The 22,982-nt window shown below is 43.9% G+C and overlaps 1 protein-coding gene across 1 annotated transcript in view; it reads right to left on the bottom strand.

Annotated features, from left to right (window-relative positions):
• LOC147895393 (cyclic nucleotide-gated ion channel 2-like) overlaps window positions 1-22,752 on the bottom strand; it is a 37,631-nt gene extending 14,879 nt beyond the window's left edge. Inside the window, exons 1-8 of the mRNA XM_087383616.1 lie at window positions 22,251-22,752; window positions 21,911-22,049; window positions 21,162-21,825; window positions 20,751-20,966; window positions 10,857-11,167; window positions 10,548-10,659; window positions 10,156-10,392; window positions 9,944-10,030 (exon numbers count right to left, since the gene is read on the bottom strand). Coding sequence (XP_087239742.1) covers window positions 9,944-10,030; window positions 10,156-10,392; window positions 10,548-10,659; window positions 10,857-11,167; window positions 20,751-20,966; window positions 21,162-21,825; window positions 21,911-21,933 — 1,650 coding nt within the window. The 5' untranslated portion in view covers window positions 21,934-22,049; window positions 22,251-22,752. The remainder of the gene's footprint in view (window positions 1-9,943; window positions 10,031-10,155; window positions 10,393-10,547; window positions 10,660-10,856; window positions 11,168-20,750; window positions 20,967-21,161; window positions 21,826-21,910; window positions 22,050-22,250) is intronic.
• Between the last annotated feature and the right edge of the window lie 230 nt (window positions 22,753-22,982).

The raw sequence follows: 22,982 nt of genomic DNA, 5'->3' as shown, positions 1-22,982 counted from the left end.
AACCAAGATGGCTCACTTCATTCCGACTAGAGAGTCTGTTAGTGCCCCGCAAGTGGTGGATTTGTTCATTAGACATATATTTCGTCTGCATGGATTGCCTAGATCCATAGTGTCAGACAGAGATGTCAGATTTACCGGTCATTTTTGGACAGCGGTATTTGAGACACTAAGGACTGAGTTGGGAATGAGTAGTGGGAATCATCCTGAGACGGATGGTCAGACGGAGAGAGTCAACCAGACCTTAGAGGATATGCTGAGGGCATATGTGTCATTGAGGCAACATACATGGGACAAGTGGTTGCCATTGTTGGAGTTTGCCTACAATGATAGAAAACATTCCTCTACCGGGTTCAGTCCGTTTGAACTGAACTATGGTTATAGACCAGCAAATCCAACTATAGTTGGAGTACCTCAAAAAGTGCCTAGTGCCGCGAACTTTGTGGTTCAGATGCGGGAGATGCTAGCACTTGCGAGAGCTAATATCCGCCAGGCTATGGATAGAGCCAAGGTGTATGCAGATGAAAACCGGTCTATAAGAGTATTTAAGGAAGGAGAAAAAGTTTTTCTCAGAGTTCCTTCGCACTCGAAGTCGTTAACTTCAAGAGAGTGTACTAAGTTATCACCTCGATACTGTGGGCCATGGTTAATTCTAAAGAGAATAGGCAAGGTAGCCTATAAATTAGAATTGCCACAGGGGTATAAGGTGCACCCGGTTTTTCATGTTTCGCGCTTAAAGAAATTTTTTCATACAGGTGACTCACTAATCGAAGGTGTGGTTTTGTTTCAGGAGATAGAGGATAATGCGAGGCGCAAACCAACAAGAATCCTGGATCGAGGAACAATGCAAATACGAAATCGGAAGATACCCACGGTGTTGGTTGCATGGCACGGTCAGCCTCTATCCGAAGCTACCTGGAAATCCGTATACCAGTTGCGGAGAGTGTTCCCAGATTTTATCATCGAGGACGCTGATGTCTGAAGAGGGAAGGAATGTTACGCTCTAGCCGAGGTAGCATGACCTCGGAAGAATCAGTCGACATTTCCCTTAAAGGATCTATGTTAGTAATTATTTGTTTGCGCTTCATGTAAATGATCGGGAGGGAATTAATGTCAAGGTCCTAGGTGAGGGTTGATAGCACCAGACTAGGTGGATCTAAGGCTAAGGGCCTCATGCAAGGAATGTGCCTAGGGGCAAAGGATTTTAATGCATCCCAAGAGAGGGGTGAAATGTTGCATTAGGAAGGCCCTATGATGATGACATGTGGCATCTAGATCCATCTAGGGAGATGGGGCTTGCTGAAACTAGAGAGAGAAGAGAATATGTAATTCACGTATGTTTTGATTCGGAACTCTCTATTTGCTCGTCAGGCTTCAGCAAGGATTTGGCTGGGTGGAATAACTCGGTGCTTCTCCCGTGATCTGCAGTAGGAATAGATAGCTAGTGTTTTAACACAAGGAGCTCGAAAATAGGGCGCCTATGCGTAGGCCCCTCCGACAGCGTTCGAGTCCCAGCATCGACCTGTAGGAACCGGTTCAAATACACAGAGCTCTAATGGCACCGAAAACGGATAGGCGGCCAATTGAATTCCATGCACTGATCAGAGTGATGCAGTACCTAGTGGAAGTACAACAAATGCCAAAAGAAAGATTGCCACATAGAGCATGGACTGCTAGTATGAAACTTCAGAAGAATCATAAAAGCAAGATCATCTGCACAGGATGGGGACAGATATAAGAAAATGGTTTAGTAGATGGAAAGTGGGATCATACCTGACTATGCCCCCTGAAAAGGTCAAGATGGAAGAATTCCAGTTGTCCCTACTATGCACTCTACAAACCCAATGGTTGACAGTAGAAAAGAGGGCCAAGCTAGAATACTATCAAGATCAAATAAATCCTTTATGTTGGTCATCTCTCATGACACCAGATGCCCCTGCTCAGCCATACATTAGTACTCCCATACCTCTTCTCTATCGCATGAATATTGCCAGATTCCGCACACGGTCACATACCTTGGCAATAGAGACATGAGCTTGGCTAAATCTGCCGTGACATGTCAGAGTTTGCAGATTCTGTGATTCGCAGACAATAGAGACAGAGGCACATATAGCCCTACACTGCCCCCGATATGCACGCATCAGAGACGACTATCAGCAGATATTGGCAGACACCACTTAGATCTCGTCAGTTCTCTCTACTGCCTCTCCGGCAGCGTTGGGATCTTTTGTCACTTGTCTTTTTTTGTACTGTCAAGAACTTGAAAATTCTTGACCCCTCCACAGCGGAGGAGATTTTTGTACTGAGGATTAGGTCCCATGGGTCATTTTTTGGCCCCCCGAGGACGATAATAAATTTCTACTTTTGAGCAGACCTGCTGCTGCTGCGATGAGGAAGCAGAAGGGGTCGTCGTCGTTCCCTTGCCTAACGGCAGGGGTGTCAAGGTGGAAGAAGCTGCTACTGAAGCGGAGGGGGGCGGCGGGAGAGGGAGAGGTAGGGACGCGGGGGACACAGGGTGGGGGGCAGGTGGTGAGAGTGACCATAGGAGGGGGGGACTGAGGGGGGACTGAGGGGGGGGAGGGGGAAGGGGGGAGGGGGAGGGGGAGGGAAAAGGGCGACCTCAGGGCCTCCCTGCTAATCAGGCTCACCGGGGCTCTAGATCGACTCCTCCACGGCCCTCGTTGGGCTAGCGTCTGCGGCTTTCGCCATCGCTACATCTAGAGCTCCTAGGACTCTTTGTTGCTGCAAGGGTGGGTGCGGAGGCTGAACTTCTGAAGCTGGAGAATCGACTGGATGGGTAGAGGCCCCTGCTGCTGGGGGAGGTCCTGCTGTTCCTCTTTCGAGGCCTCTTGGTCAACCCTATCCATCTCCCTGCGGTTGACCCTCTGTCTATGGTGTTTGCAGGCCTGCTTGCTTGGTTTCTTTTTCTTGTTAACTTGTGTCCAGCTCCCTTCCGAGGGGGTAACCCATGGGGTCTAAGACTCCTGTTGCTCCTACCTGAGAGGGTGCTGAACTTTGGCCTACTGACTCTGCCTACTCTGTGGAGGAGGGGGGAGAGGCGCACGAGGGAGGCCACGGGGAAATCTCTGGCGAGGTGACCCATCTATTTGCATCGAAGACACTGGCCTAGTAGCCCAGAGATCTCCACCCTCTGGTGAAGTGTGCCCCCTTCCAGTGTCTCGAGAAGGATCAACTCTGGGAGGGACTCTGGGCTCTCCACCACCAGTCTGATCCTGGGGACTCCATCATCTGCTAGAACGGAGGCGGTCATCTCTAGCAGGGACTCAAGCAGTGTGCCAAATGCCCGATCAATGGAAGGGAGGATGGCTCGATACTCCTTGGGGAGCCATGGGAAGCGGAGTGTAACCAGAAACCATGGAACATGGTGTGTGGACAAGGTGCGGGCCAAGGAGTATGGGGCTTTGCTCCACAAGTGTCGAGGCGGTGTCAGGGGAGCTCAGCTGGATGAGGAAAATGCCTCGTCCATAGATGGTGACCTCTTGGATGTGGTCGCCCTCTAAAGTCAAGCTTGCCTGGATCCACTCTCGCACCTGTCTCCGTGTGGGCGTGAGGCCCACAAGCGCCTTGTCCTGGAGGGACTGGACTGCCTGCTGTACCAGTTGCTTGTCAGCTGGGGAAAGAAGAACCTTGACGGCTGTGGAAGTCGAGGGTGCTGCCATAGAGCCCCTCTGGCCAGGACTAAAGGTCACCGCCAAGATTTTCTTTCACCGTAACAAACACGAATGCTCCCGCTGCAGGGAGGCAAATGAGAAAAGGAAGAGAAAGGACGACGAGGCAAGGCGAGGCAGAAGAGAGAGAAGGAGAGGGCGGCAGGGAAAGTAGAGGGGAGGAGAGGAAGGAGGGAGCAAGGGGGAGGAGAAGGAGGAAGGAATGAAGAAGAGGAAGGAGGGCAGGAGAGGTGGGAGAAGAGGAGGAGAAGAAGGTGGGGGGAGGTGGAATGGCGAGGAGGCAGGCGCATTGGCGGGAGGGCAGAGGGACAGGAGGAGGTACGGGGCAGCAAGGAGGGGAATGGGAGGCTAGGAGGCGGAAGAAGGAGGGGTGGAGCGAGGGAGAAGGCAGCGTGGGGGGCGGAGCAAGGGGAGGCGACGCGGGGGAGAAGGCGGGGCGGGGGAGCAGCAAGGGGAGGCGGCGCAAGGCGGCGGAGTGGGAGAAGGCAGGGCGGGGGGCGGAGGTGGAGCGGGGAAGGCAGGGCAGAGTGGAGAGGGAGGAGGGGCGAGGCAGAGCGAGGGCGAGGTCAGGGGCGAGAGGCAAGGAGGAAGGGCGACGAGGATGAGGGGGCAGCAGGCGGAGCAAACACGAGCCACGGGTAGCCTACAGGCCACCGCGGCAACAGGGGGGAGCTCACCGAGCAGCTCCTCCATCGCATTGCATCTTGCTTTTCCTAATGCACAAGGTCAGCCAAGATTGAATTCTCAGAGTACCTTGGACAGTTTTTGGGGTTGTGCCTACAACAAAGAAATGACTCCCTACCAAAAACTACTAATCATTCATAGTTGCACGAAATGATGTTTCGCCTGCAGGAAATGGAAACGGAAACGCGGGGGAAACAAAAACGGCCGAAACACTGTTTTCGTTTCCCTGCTTTTTGAAAAACCCTAATTTTGGATTTTAGTCGCCTTTTTGCACCTTTCGTCGTGCTGCAACCTGCTCTCTCATCTACCCGCCTCCACTCTCCTACCCTCCACTCCACTCCACTCCACTCTCCTACCCTCCACTCCACTCCACTCTTCTCTCCTACCTACCCTCCACTCCACTCCACTCTCCTACCTACTCTCCACTCTCCTACCTTCCACTCCACTCTTCTCTACCCTCCACTCTCCTACCTCTCCTCCACCCTCCACCCTCCACTCTCTTCTACCCTATCCACTTGGCACTACCTTCTACTCTCCTCTATCCTCTTCACTCTCCTCCTCCTCCTCCTCCTCCTACTCCCTCCGATCTTCTTGAGTCCTCCTCCTCTACCCTCTCTCTCACGAGTCCCTCCTTGAGTCCTCCTCATACGCTCCCTTCTCTTCCTCCTCCTCCTCCTTTCCCAAATCCCTATTACCTACTCCTCTCCACATGCCGAAAGATGTGACATGCCACCTACATTGAGGGAGGTGGTGGCTCCAAGAAGTGGAAATGCAACTATTGTGGCCTCAGCAAAATAGGGTCCGTCACATGATTGAAAGACCATCTCGCAAGTGTTCCCAACAAGGATATAGATATGTGTAAGTTTGTGCCTCTTGATGTGCTGAATGGACTTCAAGAATGGAAGCGTAAGCGCATGGCTGCTGCAACAAATCAAGACGAAGAAGAGATCGAGGCCACACAGCCATTGCTTCATGCTTCTGCTAGCACATTGGGTTCAAAGAGGAGTACAGGGACATCTCCAACATCGAACGTGGGTCCTAATGCTAGGAGAACACCCTTGCCACATGGAGCAGGTAGTGTGGATGCTAGTGTGGGGAAAAGAGGCTCATTACAAAGGTCTAGCATTCAAGCACGCATGCAAAAGCAGGCAACAGTGGTGAGCTCATGAAGCTCTTTATACAATGTGCAATACCCTTTCATGTGGCAAAGACTGCGATGGAAGAAGGCCATGAGAGATGTTAGTCGCATTGGGTATGAATGGGAAGGGCCTAGATGTGAAGCCTTGAGGAGACAAGAGATAAGAAGAGAGAGGACACATGTGGAAGCACAAATGCAGCCCTTGAAAGAGACTTGGGTAAAGTATGGGTGCACACTCTTATGTGATCAATGGTCAGATGTACGCAAGAGGAGTGTGTACAACATTCTAGTGTCTTCTTGCAAGGGGATGATGTTCTTGAGAGCCATAGATGCCTCTGCCGCAAGCACAGTGATTACATGATTGTACATTTGTGTGCAGCCATCTTGGAGATAGGTGCGGACAACGTGGTGCAAGTAGTGACACATAGTGGCAGTAATTGCGTGGCTATGGGTGAGATGTTGCAACAATGAGTTTCCAAAGATTGTGTGGAAATTTTTAGTTGAGGAAGGATATGAGCCTGTTGACAATCACAAAGAGAGATTATTAGCACTCCAAGTGATGCAGTCAGACAGGGATTCGGCTTTCGAGCATTATGCCAAAGTGCAAATGCGAAGGCAAGACTTGGAGAATGCAAAAATTACAAAAATGGAATTGAAGATGGAGTTTTGGTTCTCAGATATAATAGCAAATTGGATAGTACATTTCATACTGCTTTCCAGACCAAATGGGAAGGTCCATACAGAGTAGAGAAGAAATTTGAGAATGGCACTTACCAGCTGACTGATTTAGATGGCAAAAGACATAAGAAGAGAGTCAATGGTATCCGTTTGAAGAAGTATTTTGCACGGTTATTCATACCACTGAGAGAGGAAGATCATGAGAATAATGAGTTGTGGCACAAACCTATGATGAGTGAAGAAGAAGAGAATTTGGATATATCATCTATGTTTGTCTCATTGCTGGACATGAATGTCACAGTAGAAGAAAGGTGTTGCTAGAGATGTGTGAAAAAAAATATAAATAGTTTTTTCACTCATTGCATGCTTGCGGGTAGGCACTTAGCCTTGCACATAGTCAAGTAGTTCTGATCTTGGGATATGTCAGCATCCTTTTATCAGAAAGATCTACTCTGATGTAAAAACTCTTTGAGCTTATGAATGGATTTTTTGCAGGGTTTCAGTGGGAAATGATGAGCCTAAGGTGTGGATGCACTAGGCACTCCAGTTTGTTGGTTGAGTATTCATTTGGGCATGTGTAGTTGTAGTCTCATTGTAATATCATGTGTGGCATGCATGCATTAAATACCTAGTTTAAGTGTATGTGCAAGGGTGGTGCCTAAGGATTGGGATTTGGGGATTAATAGCCTTGGTCTAAGTTTTGGGGGAAGGATGGGAGATTGGTAAAATGCAAGTGATGACCACCTGGCTGAAAAATCTAGAAGAGCATGTGGAACAAGGTGGCTACGTGATCGAACTCTGCATGCTTCTGGATGGACAAGTTGGCATGATACCTGGGATGGCAACTATGAGTGCGAGCCTAGGGATCCTCTCGAAGAGTCGGTTGTTGCTCTAGTCGCGGGCACAATTTAATGGGTTTTTTTTAGCAAGCTATGACTCGTTTGCAGGGGGTAGGGAAGCATTGTTACTACCCGTGTGTGATCTGATGAGTGTGTTCGTGAGATGATAGCAAAGGAGACGAGATTGGTTGCATTTGCGAGAAGATTTCCAAGAGAGTTTCACGCTTGGATTGTTGGGAGCAGGCGACTATTTTTACTATTTGTTTCCAGTTTTCAGCGAAGTCCTTTGAGGAGAATGTGTGAGAAGGGAGGTTGGGAGGAAATTGTTGCAATTCTTGCTGTATACAACTCAGGCAAAGATCCATAATTGGTTACGCAGAGAAGATCACGTGTTAGCTGACTGTAGCGAACTTGGTGACCGTTGGTGATCATGTGAAGAGGCGCACTATGGCTGAAAGCGTAGTTTTTTCATGGTTGCAAGAAGCACCGAGGCGAAGCCTGTGCTAGAGCACTGTTGGGTAGCTTTGTTTTATTCACAAGTTGCCTTGAGAACGTTGACAGTAAGGGAATCTGTGGCGACAGCAAGTAGAGACAGTTGGTTTATCTACTATGAAGGAATTTTGTCGCACAAGTAAAAAGGAGGATAGTAGTTGGCTATGCACTTGAAGGGGGTGGTACCTCTACTGTGGGAGCCTAGCGCCATCAGCTCTACAAAGTTCATGAAGGAGAGCATGAGGCAATTTGTTCCCTTGATGACAAAGAGGTCTAGGGCTGTTCATGATTGATCTTGGCATGGGAGATATTAGCATGGAATTCAGAGAGGAGTCAATGGCAATTATGCATATTTGAATGTTTATGTGCCTTCTCTCAGTCAGTTTGTGGAAATTAGTTTGAAGTTCTTGTAACGAGTATACATGATCTAGATACTGGAGTTTATGCTCTATCTCATGAGCTGCCCACACCCTGTTGATCCCACTGAAATCCTGACTTCAGTTTGTTTCTACAAATGCAGTTAAAGTGAATGATGATATTATCTCTTGAACTTGGGTTAGAAGTACTTTGGCGTTTTGTTTGAGGGTTTTCATGTTAAGGTTATGCTTTACCTGGTTCATGGAGATTATTGGTTTGTGATAGTACATGTGAATGATCAGGATTGGGCTAAAGTAGAATGGCTTCCTAAAGACATGTGGCCTGAAGATGTACTGAGTGTTGATGTGTGTAGAGATGAAGACTTTGTATGAGTGTTACTTTGCTCTGTGTTTTGTTTTCCAGTAGCATATTTAGTAGATGAGAGTGGCTATAAAGGCACGATTGGCTCTATCACTTTTGTGCATCCATCAACATGTGCGCTTATTGTTGAAATAGATAGGTGGATTATGCTACCAAGATAACCAAAATATCATGTATATCTCTATTCTTTGCCATTAATACTACCCTCGTACTCTCATTGTCTCAATGATAATAATTGCAAAAAACAATAGGATCATGTCAAATCCTTACAAAGACATAAATTTTGAAGGATACAAAATTTAGCATTTTTGACACCGGGAATGAGCTCAAAATGCCCCAAAACTTAAGAACAACTATACACATCGATACTTCCCAATGACTTCTCTATACATCATCTCCTAGAAAAGGATTTTCTAGGGTCCTTCATCTAGATTCTGGACTAGTGCTAATGAATTTGGGCAGACAATATCTAGAAAAGTCATTAGAAAGTATCCATGTTTACAATCATTCCTAGAGTCTTGAGGCATTCAGAGCTCATTCCTCACATCAAAAATGTTAAATTCTGCATGTTCAAAAATTTTCATTCTTATACTGGGGATTTAAGCCTACAGATCCCTTTTATCTCTTGACCATTTGAACTCTTCCTTCTATCATAATATTAGTTTATATGAAGTAATAATGAATAATATGTGTCTATGTGTGTGTGTGTGTGTGTGGGGGGGGGGGGGGGGAGAGAGAGAGAGATGGTTTCCCACACAGTCATACTATATGTTACTGCGTGGGAAACCTCAAAGAAGGTAAAAACCCACCATGAAGTACAAAAGGAAACATACACACCTGTCAAAAAGACAGAAGATCAAGAAATAAGTGTGGAGAGAGAGAGAGAGAGAGAGAGAGAGAGAGAGAGAGAGACCCTTTCAATTTCTACTCTTACCAAGAAAGAAAATGTATTAGCTATCATGTATCTCGAGTATTTTAATATTGAAAGATGTTTACAAAGAGAGAGAGAGAGAGAGATAGAGAGAGACAGAGACAGAGAGAGAGAGGGTTGATTCCAAATGTGTGAGAAAAGGGCGACAGAAGCTCCCATATTTTCAAGGATGTCATAGGAGCTTGCAACTTAAAGACCCCTAAAAATGTTTCCTCAAAACTCACTCGAAATTAACTTGTTATAGGTTTTATTATGACGTATATATGGGTTTCATTATGTGTTCAAAAAGTACTAGCTTTGAATCATGTTTATATTGTTTCCAATATAACATTACTTCAGGGCAAAAAAGCTCACCAAAAAAGTAGGGAATGTCCAAAAAGGTCACTAAAGTATCATACTCGGTTATAACCGGTGGATTCCAGAGATACATCATGACAATAATTCAATGAAGTATAGGAGGCATCATTAACTAAAATTTGTCACTCACCTATGCCTTATAGTCCACAACTTACTACGGCATGAAGGTGATACTAGCAGCCAGGATGCCAATCTAGTTCACTGTGAGGTTCCGGTAATTTTAAGTTCAGACCCTACCTTATAGTGGACTTGTGCAATCAATGATGAGTGCCTTCTCAGTGATGGTACAGTAATCTGGACTGAACCTAAGGCCCCAAGAATCATGTCAAAAGGGAAATGTCACTGAACTATAAGAAAATGCTGCAGATGTTATAATATATTGGAGAGAAATAAAATTTACCGTTTCTCCCTTCGTGAAAAGATGCGGCTTAACACGGTCACAAACATTGTCAAGAACAAGATTGTCCATCTGCTCAAAAAGGGGCACCTGCGAAGATTACAAATTAATTTAAGGGCAAGAAACAAAACGAATCTTGTATTCCCACTCTGCACATTACTTAAGTTTTATTTTTGCAAGGATCAATTACTTTCGTTGCTCAAAAAGGCTTTTACCTGACGAACAAGGTCAAGACAAAGGTGTCTCTTGATGTCACGTCTCAACCCTTCTGGTAGATTGCAAATTATATTCTTTTCATCTACACCTCGTGTTGCAGCCCAATGATGCCGTTCATATCTGCGTACCCGATGTCTTAAGCGTGCTGGGAGTTGTCGCCGTCGCATCCACCATTCAAGATCTCTCATCTTTAACTTCATCTCTTCCTTTTTGGATGTGATTGCCTGTAAGAATACCTATCTCAAGGAAGAAATATGCCCAGGTTATCACGTAGGCTTAGTAAGAGAAATATACAGCAGAGGAAAAGATGTATATATTAAAAAACAAAAAAGAAACAGATCACATATGAAAGATACAATACTTGAGGAGAGTTTACATTGCTCAGGCATACCTGGATATTTCCAATAAGCAATGTGAAAAGGAGTAGACCAGATGTTACAACTATAATACAGAAGGCATCTTCTAGAGTCTGATCACTTGGTACCAATGCATTACCGAAGGAGCTAAAACAAGCAACAGAGAGATCATTTTTTTGTGTTATTGTATTGCTCTGATGTCCAGAATCAGGTAGACTCTGGTTTGTAATTTTAGATGAGATATGATTAACATGCAGTTTCCATGATGAAATTTCCCATAGCATCCCCTTCTAGCATCGATGAGACTATTTGTCTACAGTAGATCAATTGAGCTTACAACATACCTTAAAGTCATCAAACCCCAAAAGATTGGAAGCAAAATCTTTGTAGGCCAGTTGGCTTGCCCTGTCGCCAGAGGTATAGCCCACTGATAGATACCGTAATTAATGACTGAACTAGTCTCAATGAAGCAATTGGAAAAGGAAGTTTGGTTACTATTCCCGGACCCTGGCGTATCATTTACTACACCTCCGTATGATATAGGATGAGAACAGCCCAAAAAACTAAGACTGCATCCGTTCAATGCTTGGCATTGTGTAATGAGACAAGTAGAAACTCGTTGGGATGCCAATAGATACCAGCTACTACCAAATACCTGTGAAGAAGGGTATTAGTTGCTTTAAAGTGAGCTCAGACAACAATACTGTCTTAGGATACAAATCAAGGCATAAGCACAGAAAATCACCTGTCTTTTTAAAAAAGGTATAGGCCCAAACTAAAGTAGCAAGTAGTCTATTAAATGCCAGTATTTTTCAAGTATAGATACTCTTCATGTTACCTAGACTTTTACAGAACTTCCAACTGTTCTACATATGCTTTGGAATTTGCATAATCTTGCCACCAGTAAATGCTACTGTGCAAACACTTTCGCTGACCAAACAACTATATACATGAAGCGTTGGGTGATAACGATTTTACATTCAAATTATGTCTACAAGACAAGAAGTGTGTCTAGAGGACAAACAGCATATTACCATGTGAAACATTGGAAATGGAGTAGGGTGCATCAGGAAATGGTAATTTCAAGAGGTTGCAGTATCACTCGCAAAAAAAAAAGCCACAAACGTAAGAAAACTAAAGGCAGCTACTGCAAATGAGCATCTGATTGCAGGAGAAGTGTCACGCAATTCAAGAATTTCAAGAAATGGACATCAGCAAACAGTTTTTCAAGAGGCTTTCACTTGCAAAAATCAAGGCACAAAATCTAAGGAAACCATAGGCAACTGCTGCAAATTAGCCATCTCAACTGGAAATCTTCCAAAACCCTGATTTGATTTGAGATTTTCTTTACTTCAATAATAGGACAGAAGATGCATCCATCAGAAAATATTTCCATTGCTTAAAAACTTTTTTTCCATCCAATTTGATTTTCAAAGAGCATTAAAGCATCGGGGGAGAGAGTTATTGCAAGGACTCAGTTATATGCTTTCATCCAATGTCCTTCATATCTGTTGAAACACCCATCATGTTGGAATGTCCTAAGCTGATCGTTGGAATCTGCATAGTGTCTATAAGCACTTCTGTGATTGACCTTCCCATCACCCAAATCTGCAATTAAATGTCCAGCCCTCGACAAAAATTTATCCGTCAGTCACACCAACCAGGGACTGATAAACAATTGATTGTTCAGCTGTCTGCCTAAGGCTATCAAGAGTAGATTTCTTGCAACAAGCGATCTGTTTGACTTTGTTTAATACATCAACTCAATCAGCAGCTTTGTCATCAACATTCTTTCTTTGCTCTCGTGCCAGATGCATACAAACAGTCTCAAAACCCCTGAAACCTCGTACTACACTCCCTTGGCTTGCAGTACACTGAACAGCCAGTGGGGCTGACTTTGGGAGGTCACCGGTCAGTGTTTATTGATCTCCCCACAACCTCGCAACTCACAACACTCATAAGAACTCGCTTCAAGACCATTTCATGCATAAGAAAAACACCAATCATCCTGAACAATAAAGTTTCCATGCCCATAAGAGAAAAGAAAATGTGAAGTTCAGATGTCAATCACTCCACTACTTGACAATAATAGTTGCATCCCTAAAGTCTCAGATCTAAGAATAAAGAAGACACTAGTGATAGCTTATATTTCATTAACACATATATCATGTGTCACGGGCTTTGGGTGTCCTAGAACATTTAAACTCATAAAGAGGGCCCACCACTCAAAATTCTGTGATACATAAACAAAGTAAAGACGCATCATGATATCCACAACAAACCAGAACTCCATGGGCAAGAAGGGATTAAAAATTTACAGCTACACCTGCACTACATCATGTTTCTTCCGACCTTGCCAGCATCTTCATTCTTTGGAGATAACAGTCAGAATGAGGTGAAGCCACAGTCACTAGCCCTACTTGATTGTCCTCGACAACAAACAGGGCTTTTTTCCTCCTCCTGAAAAAACAGGGATGAAATTAGCCTGCTCGACCTTGTCACTTATGCAATCCAACTTTCCTAAATCCTCATGAAGCAATTTGAGTGAGTAGTTGGCTCATGGGGTGGGTCCACACAATGAAATGGTATTTCCCTTGAATCATCTCACCTGTGTTAGAATAACATTATCTGTGATACTACTGGCACAGCTTGTCCTACCCCCGCATCCTCTAATTGCCCAAACAATCATTTGACATTGATAGACAATCAAAGTCCACTTGCATCAATACCACACATGCAGATAGTACCGTGTTCCGAGATCTTGTATCATCTGCATGTGCGAGTGCCCATAGAGGGAGAATCTTCTGCGATTTCTGTTTCAGCCGCCTTTACTTGCTGCGAATTCTTTACCAGTTACCTAGCATTGCTGCAATTTTGGCCAAAGAGTGCCCAGGACCCTTAACGTTTGCTTTTAGTGGTATCAGAGCACGGTTTTGCTACTTTCCTTGGTAGCAACGGTCTACAGACTCGGCAAAGACATCTGTCAGGTGCATATCGAGAGACCTCGATAATCGCATCCGTTAGGCAGATGTCACTCAACGGCAGGCGAAACCCTCGGTAATCGCCTTTGCTGGTTTGCACGGCACTCAGAGCAGGCTTGCTGCATGGGTCAACAAGAAAATTGTATATATTATTTTTTGTAATTTTGTTCCACACATACTTCATTGCGCATCGGGCGAGCTCCCGGGGCCGGCTCCCATCTTCACCCGTAAGCGTTAGCCTCCTTGAAAGGAGTAGGGGCTTTATAGTTGATTACTTTAGGCCCAATCAAGTTGATTCGGTGGGTTCCACTTTCCATCTCCCACATCCTGGTTTCAGAGCACTAGAGTTGAGCTACCAAAGGGCCCAGTTCAGCCTCTAGACGATCCAGTAAGAAACATTCTAAGGGATCTGAAGATGACCTTAGTGAAGGATTTGTGAAAGCAAAGATCAGGGAGTTTCATTCTCTGAAGCGAAAGCCTCGATTTCAGCATCTATTCGAGGAGATGATGACCAAGCAAGTTTCAACGTCGCCAAAAGAAAAGGGAGATCAAGGCTTTCTCTCACTTCTCCATCAAAATATTTTTCTAAGCATTCACATTCTTCAAGGAAGTGTTCACGGAGCCTTGCATCACACCAAAACCGTCATACTTCAAGAAAAAGAGGGAGGAGCTTGAAGTCTCACGAGAGGAGAAGCCAAAAGCATGGAAGGAGATCTCCCAGTTCAAGCCCATCTTCTTCAAGTTCTTCTTCTTCATCTTTCTCTTCCTCATCTTCTTCTACATCCCGGGGATGCTCTCCTCATACGCGCAGAAGAAGGAGATCCAGATTTCGAAGCAGAGACTTCAAGGAAGGTGATAATTCGGTCAAGTTCCCTACTTTTAATGAAAGTATGGAGCCACTAAAAAAGCTTTGCAGTTCATTTGTCAGGTTTGAAATAGCCTTCAAAACGGGGCACTATCGCGAGAAGTCCAAGTGAAATATTGTAAGTCTTCATGTGGCAAACAGTGCCAATGCTTGATGGGGAGCTCTTTCAGTTGCAGAAGAGGCTCCAAAGACATGGAAAGACTTTATGAAGCAGTTTTATGAGCAGTCTTTGCCTAAGAATTTCTTTGATGATGTTCATACAGCCTGGGAAAGTGTGTGCATGGCAGCCTCTAACACCATTGAGACATATAATCAAAATTTTTGGACAGCTTATCTTCATATCACACCCTTCAAAGAAATTTCAGAAAAGACGAAGCTTCGGAAGTATTGAGTGGGATTGCTTCCCAACATACAAACGCAAGTAAGCTCTGAGATTTGATGCATTCAGCTCCCGTGGTTGGACTGATAAGGGAAGACCTCCTTCACACTATGGCAGAAAAAGGGAAGGGTGTGGATACTAGCAAGAGGGTTGTGGCACCAATCCCAAGGTTCAAAGAGATTTCAGCCTCAGAAGCCGAGGGGCCCATCCAATCCTTTCAAAGGGAAGTCAAAGTTTACTCCAAAACATATTGAAACCTTCCGAAAGGAGGGTGAGTGTTTCCATTGTGAAAAAGAAGGGCATATGACTGCCCAGTGCCCCGAAAGGCCTGCGGGTCCAAGGGAGCAGAAAACACCAAGAGAACTACCAAAGCCAGTGGCGGGAGGAGTCCCAGATATGTTGGGCAGAACCACAGAACAAGGAAACCAAGAGCTTTGCCTCGTGTGGGGGTAAAGTAAGAGATCATAATGCTTTAATTCTTTTTGATCGAGGAGCTACCGATAATTTCATTTCAAAAGATCTAGCTTTGAGGCTAGAAATTAAAACCGAAGAATTGGGATTATCTTTGGATGCAGAGCATGTTTTTGAAGGGGATCCAGTCAAAGTCAAACCTTTGATTGGAAAGCTCAAAATTCATGTACAGACTATGTAGACCACAAAGAGTTTTATGTTTCACCTCTCAAGCATTATGATGTTATTTTGGGTATGCCGTGGTTCCATAGAAAGGAGGTAGTTCTTGATTCTAAAGCAAGAACTCTTAGTTTTGTGCATCGGAATAAGCCACACAAGATTTTGGCCAAGGGAAAAGGCGACCATTCCAGTTGTGTCAAATATTTCCATTGCTGAATCAATAAGTCTGGAATTTCTGCATATATGGTCTTTGTTAAAGAGAGAGGGGGTGAACCTCAAGTGGGAATAAGTCTTAGAAAAAGAAAAAATTCAGTATCTAGAATATTTCAAAATTGTTTTTCGGATTCTCTACCAGGAGAGCTTCCTCCAGAACGACCTGAAGATCATGTTATAGAGCTCCTTCCAGGAAGTAAGCCCCCGAATTGACCACCTTATCATGTGAGCACAGCCTAGACTGAAGAAATTATGGAACAGGTACAGGATTTGCTCTCCAAAGTACTTATCAGACCCAGTTCCTCACCCTTTTGTTCACCAGTGCTCTTAGTTCAAAAGAAGGATGGCTCTTATCATATGTGTGTGGATTATAGAGCTCTTAATAAAATGACAGTCAAGAACAGGTTTCCAATCCCTCGCATAGATGATATTTTGGACAGACTGAAAGGGGCCACGATTTTCAGCTGTATTGACTTAAAAAGTGGATATCATCAGATAAGGATCCACCCACAAGATGTCCATAACACAGATTTTTGGACCACTTTTGGACTTAATGAGTTTTTGGTGATGCCTTTTGGGTTTGCCAATGCACCAGCCACTTTCAATCATATGATGGACAGAATTTTCAAATCTTACAGGCACTTTATAGGCACTTTCTTTGATGATATTTTGGTCTTTTCTAAGATAGAAGAAGAGCATAAAGGGCACAATTCAAGAACTTAGAAATCATAAGCTTTTTATTAATGCCAAAAAGAGTGAATTCTTTCTTGACGAGATTCATTATCTTCCACACATTATTTCTAAGGAAGGGATTCGGATGGATCCAGCCAAGATTAAAGCTACACAGGAATGGCCAGAGCTCACCTCGGTACATGAAGTACACACCTTTCTTGGGCTTTGTTCCTATTACAAACGCTTCATCCGACACTTTGCTGATATAGCAGCCCCCTTACATGACTTGACCAAAGAAAACGTAGTTTTCAGGTGGGGAGAAAGACAAAGGACAGCTTTTAATGCTCTCAAAGAAAAGCTAATGACCGAGCCTATTCTTGTTGTTCCAGATTTACAGAAACCGTTTGCGATGCATGTGGAGAGTGTGTGGAAACTGCCCTCCATCAAGAAGGTCAGGTTATAGCTTATGAAAGCTTATGAAAACAGGAGGCTGCGTGATGCCGAATGTTTTTGTGTGTTTATGAGAAAGAGATACTAGTAGTTATTCATGCTTTAAATATTTAGAAGAATTATCTTCCTGGAGCTGACTTTACAATCAAGACCAACCACTAGAGCCTCCAGTATTTCTTGACTTAGACCAAGATCTCCGAAAAGCAGATGAAGTGGGCAAATTTTATGTCCATGTTTCATTTTCAGATTGTCTATACTCTAGGAGCTCGGAACAGAGTTACGGATGCTTTATCTAGAAGGCCTAAAGTGAATAATGTCACCATAGCATATCACCGGGACTTGGAGGCCATGAAAGAGCTTTATTTATAGGATCCAAATTTCGGAGAGACCATGAGAAATATTCAGCAGGAGTTTCATCCAGCCAGTATACACTGAAATACGGATTTCTCATGAAAGATGATCATCTTTGTGTGACCCAAGACATGCGAGCCAAAGTTTTGGAAGAATGTCATGCTCCTCCTTATGCAGGGCATCGAGATATTTTGTCTACTACACAGGCCATTGAGAGATATTTCTTTTGGCCAGGGATGCGGAAAGACATTCACAAATTTGTAACTAAATGTCTTACGTGCCAAAAGGTAAAGTATGATAGGTACAAGACCCCAGGGGCGTGGCGTAAATGTGGGATGAAAGTGGTTCTCATGAAATTGCCCATACCGTAGGGACCATGGGAAAGTATCGCCATGGATTTCATATTTGATCTTCCTAGATCCAAATACGGGAATGATGGGATATGGACCATCATTGACAGGTTCAGCAAGCAGGCCCATTTCATTCCAGTAAGAAAAACTATTAAGGCAGACCGCATGGCCAAATTGTTTTTGGCACAGATTTTCATACCTAAGTTGATTGTTGGTGATCGAGACACTCGGATGACTAGTTTATTCTAGCGAGCATTATTTGATAATATGGGTATGAAGTTGGACTTTTTATCTTCTTTTCATCCTCAGTCAAATGGACAAGGTGAGAATGCCAATTCCACGGTATTGGATCTTCTCATGTGCTATGCATCCGAGCAAAAGGTCGAATGGTAAAAGTATATCCTCTTGTGGAATTAGCATACAATAACACTGTTCATAGCTCCACTAAGAAAAGCTAAGTTATTTATGGAAAGGTGATTGTCACCTATCCTCAGAACAAAGGACGAGATATTTGCAGCCAATTAGTATGCCTGAGACTTAGATACAGCTTTCTCTCAAGTTCGGACAGCAATTGAAAGATCTCAACAAAAGCAAAAGAAGGTAGCTGACAAGCACCGGAGAGAGATAAATCTCCAAGAAGGAGACTAGGTGCTACGTGCTACCTGAGCTACCTGAGACTTGGAAGATTCACAATGCTTTTCATGTGAGTCTTCTAAAGAAGTATCAAGAACAAGAACCCACAAAACCAGTTCAAGAAGAGCCACTTGAGGTGGAAGAGATGGAGAAGATTCTCCAACCACAACAAATTGCATATCCAACAAAGAAGAAAGGACCTAGAGGCAAGGTTATCCGTAGATACCTTGTCAAGTTTAAGAATTATTCGGCACTTGATGCCAAGTGGGTGGATGAGGAATTCTTCTTTGAGTATCCTCGAATTACACAGTTGTATCAAGAAGCTTTCAGTTGAGGACAACTGTTTAGAAGCCGAGGGGATGTCTCCATTTGGGACTCTCTTAAGAAATAAAGAGTAATCTTTATTAGAATCAACTTCAGCCAAAGAATGGTGAAGTTGGTTAACCAAGAATAAGTTTTATTGTTTTTACTTTTGCCTTGCATTGTAAAAAGAGAACTGTGGGGATGCCCACAAGGGACTAGAAATAGTCCAAGAACTAGGAATCTATGCATTTCGCTAACCTCTAATGGGTTAAAGCGTTGGAATTTGTTTGTGCAATGTGTAGGACCCAAGAGAGTGCAAAAAGGACCCAAGATTGGGGAGAAAAGCACAAAAGCATGTTCCACAAGGCTCTCAAGCAAGGACAAGGGGGCGCCTCTTTAAAAGAGAGCCCACAAGAATAAAAAGGCGCCTAAAGCCTCCAATTTAGGAAGAAAAGCTTGAAAGCTTGGCTTTTATGTAGAAGTAGCTTTTAGAAAGCAGGCCCTAGCTTTTTGCTAGGTCAATCTATAAAAGAAAGGTCCTAGGAATCCCAGATGTATTCAGACTTGTACTCAGTTCTATGCTCTTTCAAGAGCAAGTTGTAAAAAGATTATTCTATTGTAATAAAGACCTTTAGGAGGTCCAGCCCTTATTTCTGGGGCCTTTTGTCTTCTCTCCGCCACTCCCAGAGTTCTATCTTACTGCGAATCAACTTTCTCTCCTCCAGGCTGAATTGTGATTTACTCTAGCTCCAAGATCTTGTATCATCTGCATGTGCGAGTGCCCAGAGAGGGAGAACCTACAGCGATTTCTGTTTCAGCCGCCTGTACTTGCTGCGAATTCTTTACTGGGTGCCTAGCACTGCTGCGATTTTGGCCAAAGAGTGCCCAATACCCTTAAGGTTTGGTTTCACTATGCTTCCCTTCTCATAGCAGACCCTGACACACGTGAGAGAGATAGGACCACATTGAGGGTTTGCCAAATTGTTCCTATTGATGACTCTGGATATGAGGATCTCACTTGATGCACCATTCACCACATGATTATATTAGTAGCCCTGCATAAGGGCAAATGCCCTACCTTGGAAGGATTGACCCTTTTTATTTATGTCTTCTTCACGTTCACCTAGCTCTCATTTGTCTTCCCTAAAGGGAGTGCTGAAATTAGAAGGCAAGTTAGACTATTAGGCACAGCTTTTAAAATATTAGTGAAGGCAATCAATCTACGCTTGCAGCCCTTACTTCCGAATTTGATCCCCCAATACAAAAAACTGGCTTTGTGCATGGCCGTAATATTTTCAATAATATCTACTCATTCTGGGAGGCCTCAAAGTGGGCTAGACATAGCAGTCGGGACCTTGCTACTCTACTTTTAGAATTTGAGAAAACTTATGACAGAGTAGACTGAGGTTTCTTAAAAGGTAAGTGGATGCGTTTTGGCGGTTATGACCCTTGGATCACAGAGATATGCTCTTCTATAGATCATCCCACAAGTTCTTATAAGAGGGTTCTAGGGAAGATAGATTTCAGATTTCCAGTTCAATCTGGTACAGGTGCCCGCTTGCTACTCTTTTGTACTTATTCGTGACAAAGGCCGCGAGTCTTTTGCTTAGATCCCAGCCTGACATGGCCGTCTTTTTAGATGCCCATACTGCTTTCAGGACAGCTTTGGATTTGTTGAATGGTGAGCTTACAGATGACAAGACCGTCTTTTTGGATGCCCTTATTGCTTTCAGGACAGCTTTTGGATTTGTTTTGTCCTGGCAAGAGCCCACATTAATTGGCACAAATCCTATGGCTTTTGGATCATTGATGAGGCCTTTTTTGATTGGGGTTCAGGTTTCTTCTACCTTCTAAGTACTTCAGCTATCAAGTGGGCCTTGGAATTTCTCCTACACAGCAATCTGCTCTTGTATTGAAGAGTGTCAAGAGGAAACTCCTAGACAATTTTCGCATGCTGAGACAAGCCACACAGTGAAGGACAAGGCGACCACACATAGCGTAGCAAGAACAAAGACCTGATCCAAGTTTTAATGATTACACACGGAATGATGAGTTGGAAGTATACAAATGCATGCATGGACAAAGCAAGTTACGAAGTATGTTCTGAAAAGAAAGCGAGGAGGAGTAGGGAAACAATCAGAGGGAATTCAATTTAATCATAGCTTTATAATAAAGGGCCAGGCAGACAGCACCATGTGGGAGTCCCATAACACATTTTTAGAATCAAGGCCTGATTTTCTATTCATTGGCGTTCCAACAATTAAGATCAACCTTGAGAGTTTGCTCCTTATTGGATCTGATCACACTAAAAAATAGTCTTCACAATTTTTGCCCATTGGAGAAACATCATTCTAAAGCAAAAACCTGAAGTTAAAAAAGCATAATTACGAAAGATGTTATATTGCACTTACGTGAGCTGCAAGCAGATATGCTGCCAAGTTCAATGCAAATCCCCACCAGACTGTGCCAAAGACATAGCCAGTGATGTGTCGCATGCGCCGTCCAAGACTGATCAAATGATAAATTTTTGGTATGTATTGAAAAAGAAAACTTAATAGCAGCACTGTCATTACTGATGAAACACGTCCTTCCCTTATCATGTTTGGCAATACCACCCAAAACACAACCTGCGATACAGGAATAATTTACAGCTAACATTCATATCAGATGACACTCTCACATAGGACCATGGCACACTCTCACCCATGCTGAATATGCCTGTCGCACATGGAGTTAAAAGATACAACTGTAAAAAAGATTGAACCATTCTCTTTCATTACTTGGGATTCGAAAATGATAAATGCTACATATGACTGTCTTACCTGGGGTACAGGCAGAATCACAAACAAGTCAAACCAAAAACCTCCACCAGGACGGAGATAATGAAGTGCAATTTTGCGAGCATCCCATACAAGGTTACCACGACCAATTACCAGAGACTCTTTGGAGACGTAAGCCAACTTCAACTGTAGGCACATGTGCAGTACGTGCACTGCATCACTTGCCGTGCGCAGGCTTGTCATCAATATGGCAAAGGTTCCTTCGAGGTAGACACAAGAATACTGAGCAGACACTGCGACTACATAGAAGAAAAGCGGATCTATTGCTAATGTAACACAACGTAAAAGAAGAAACCATTGATTAATTGTCTGTATAGACTTCCTTCGGGGATCTTGTACTGCACCAAATATCCATCTACTGCATGTTTTCTGCCTGCGGGTCTTGTTGAGAGTTTGACTCTGTCTGTCGTAACTTTCACCGTTGACAGGATAAACCGAAGAACCTGCGTTGACTTCCCAGAAAAGTGGATGATTTTGTTCACAGCACACTGAATGAAAGCGTGGAAGTTCCTTTCTTGTGCAAGCATAGCATGTATCGGTAAGGTCTCGCTTAAGCTGGCTATTGCTACCAAAGAACGAGCTATCCGAAGCATCGTCCTGGAAACTGCCATCTCTTTTGGAATTCTTAAATGCCCTTTTGAACAATCTGCAGGGATATTGAAATTCAAACATTGATAATGAAACAAAAACAGAGTCCGACCGCCAAAGAGGGTCGATAGCACTATTGATACCTTGAAAGATGAGGAGCTGGCATGTTTCAAGCTTGATATTGAACATAAGGATGTGCCTGCAACTAGTAAGAACTCTTCGTACGCATGCAACAAACAAGCTAAAGGAGATCCTCAATATGTCAACGCACTCCAAAAAGTTCTGGTAGGAAATGTTGTGCAGCCAACTGTTACAACCTTAAAGAATGCATGAGTTGTAAACTGTGGGTTTGCAGCTCTGTAGTCCGCTGCTAGCAGCTTAATCAGACCACTATTCTTCGCCTGGACAACGCGTCGGTCCTCAACAATCTTAAGAACGTGATATTTGTGAAGGTCGAGCTTCTCCTTCTGATAATGAGCTTACTTGAAGGATACAATGAGGTGGAAAACGCTTCACTCCAACAAGTTGCCGTGTTCTTAGAACAGTATAACTGGCTATGATCCGAAAAGATGGAGGGGATTTCGTCTGCCAAGGGGAGGAAGGAACGGAAACTTGCTCCTCGAGACTGCGCTGCGAAATTGAAAAGTGCGCGAAATGTGCGGAAGGATTGAATCCGCGAAATGGAAAACGGATTGAAATCTGAGAAATGGAAAACGGAATGTGAATCGAAATCTGAATTGAATTCGCGAAATGGAAAAACGGGTTGAGATCTGTGGAATGGAAAACGGATTGTGAATCGCAAATCGGCGCGGAAGGATTGAATCGGTGGAATGGAAAAACGGATTGAATCTGCGAAATGGAAAAATGCAAAACGGATTGAATCAAAATCTGCGCGGAAGGAAAGGATTGAATCTATGAAATGAAATTGGGAAGAATGACGGAAATTGGAATGACGGAATGTTTTTCTTTTTCCTGTTTCGAGACCTTTTTTTTGGTTTGCTGAAATCCAAACTGAAATCAAAACGACAAGAAGAAGAAGCCACTCCCCTTCCACGTGGACTCCTCTCACTGGCACCACCTCAGCCTCCACCTGGCTCCGCGCCAGCTCGAAAGGAAATCCCAGCTGTCCGTTGTTTTTTTTTAAATCTTCTTTTCCAGAAGACCAGAGGCACTACTGTCTCAATGCCCACAACTTTGAAAAAATCCACACATGGA

Source organism: Dipteris shenzhenensis, chromosome 13 (assembly GCF_047967505.1).
Source record: "Dipteris shenzhenensis isolate YYH24624 ecotype China chromosome 13, Dip_SZ_1.0, whole genome shotgun sequence".
In the NCBI taxonomy this organism is placed as follows: domain Eukaryota; kingdom Viridiplantae; phylum Streptophyta; class Polypodiopsida; order Gleicheniales; family Dipteridaceae; genus Dipteris; species Dipteris shenzhenensis.
Note: the sequence above shows the minus strand (reverse complement) of the source record. Positions and strands in the feature narration are given on the sequence as shown.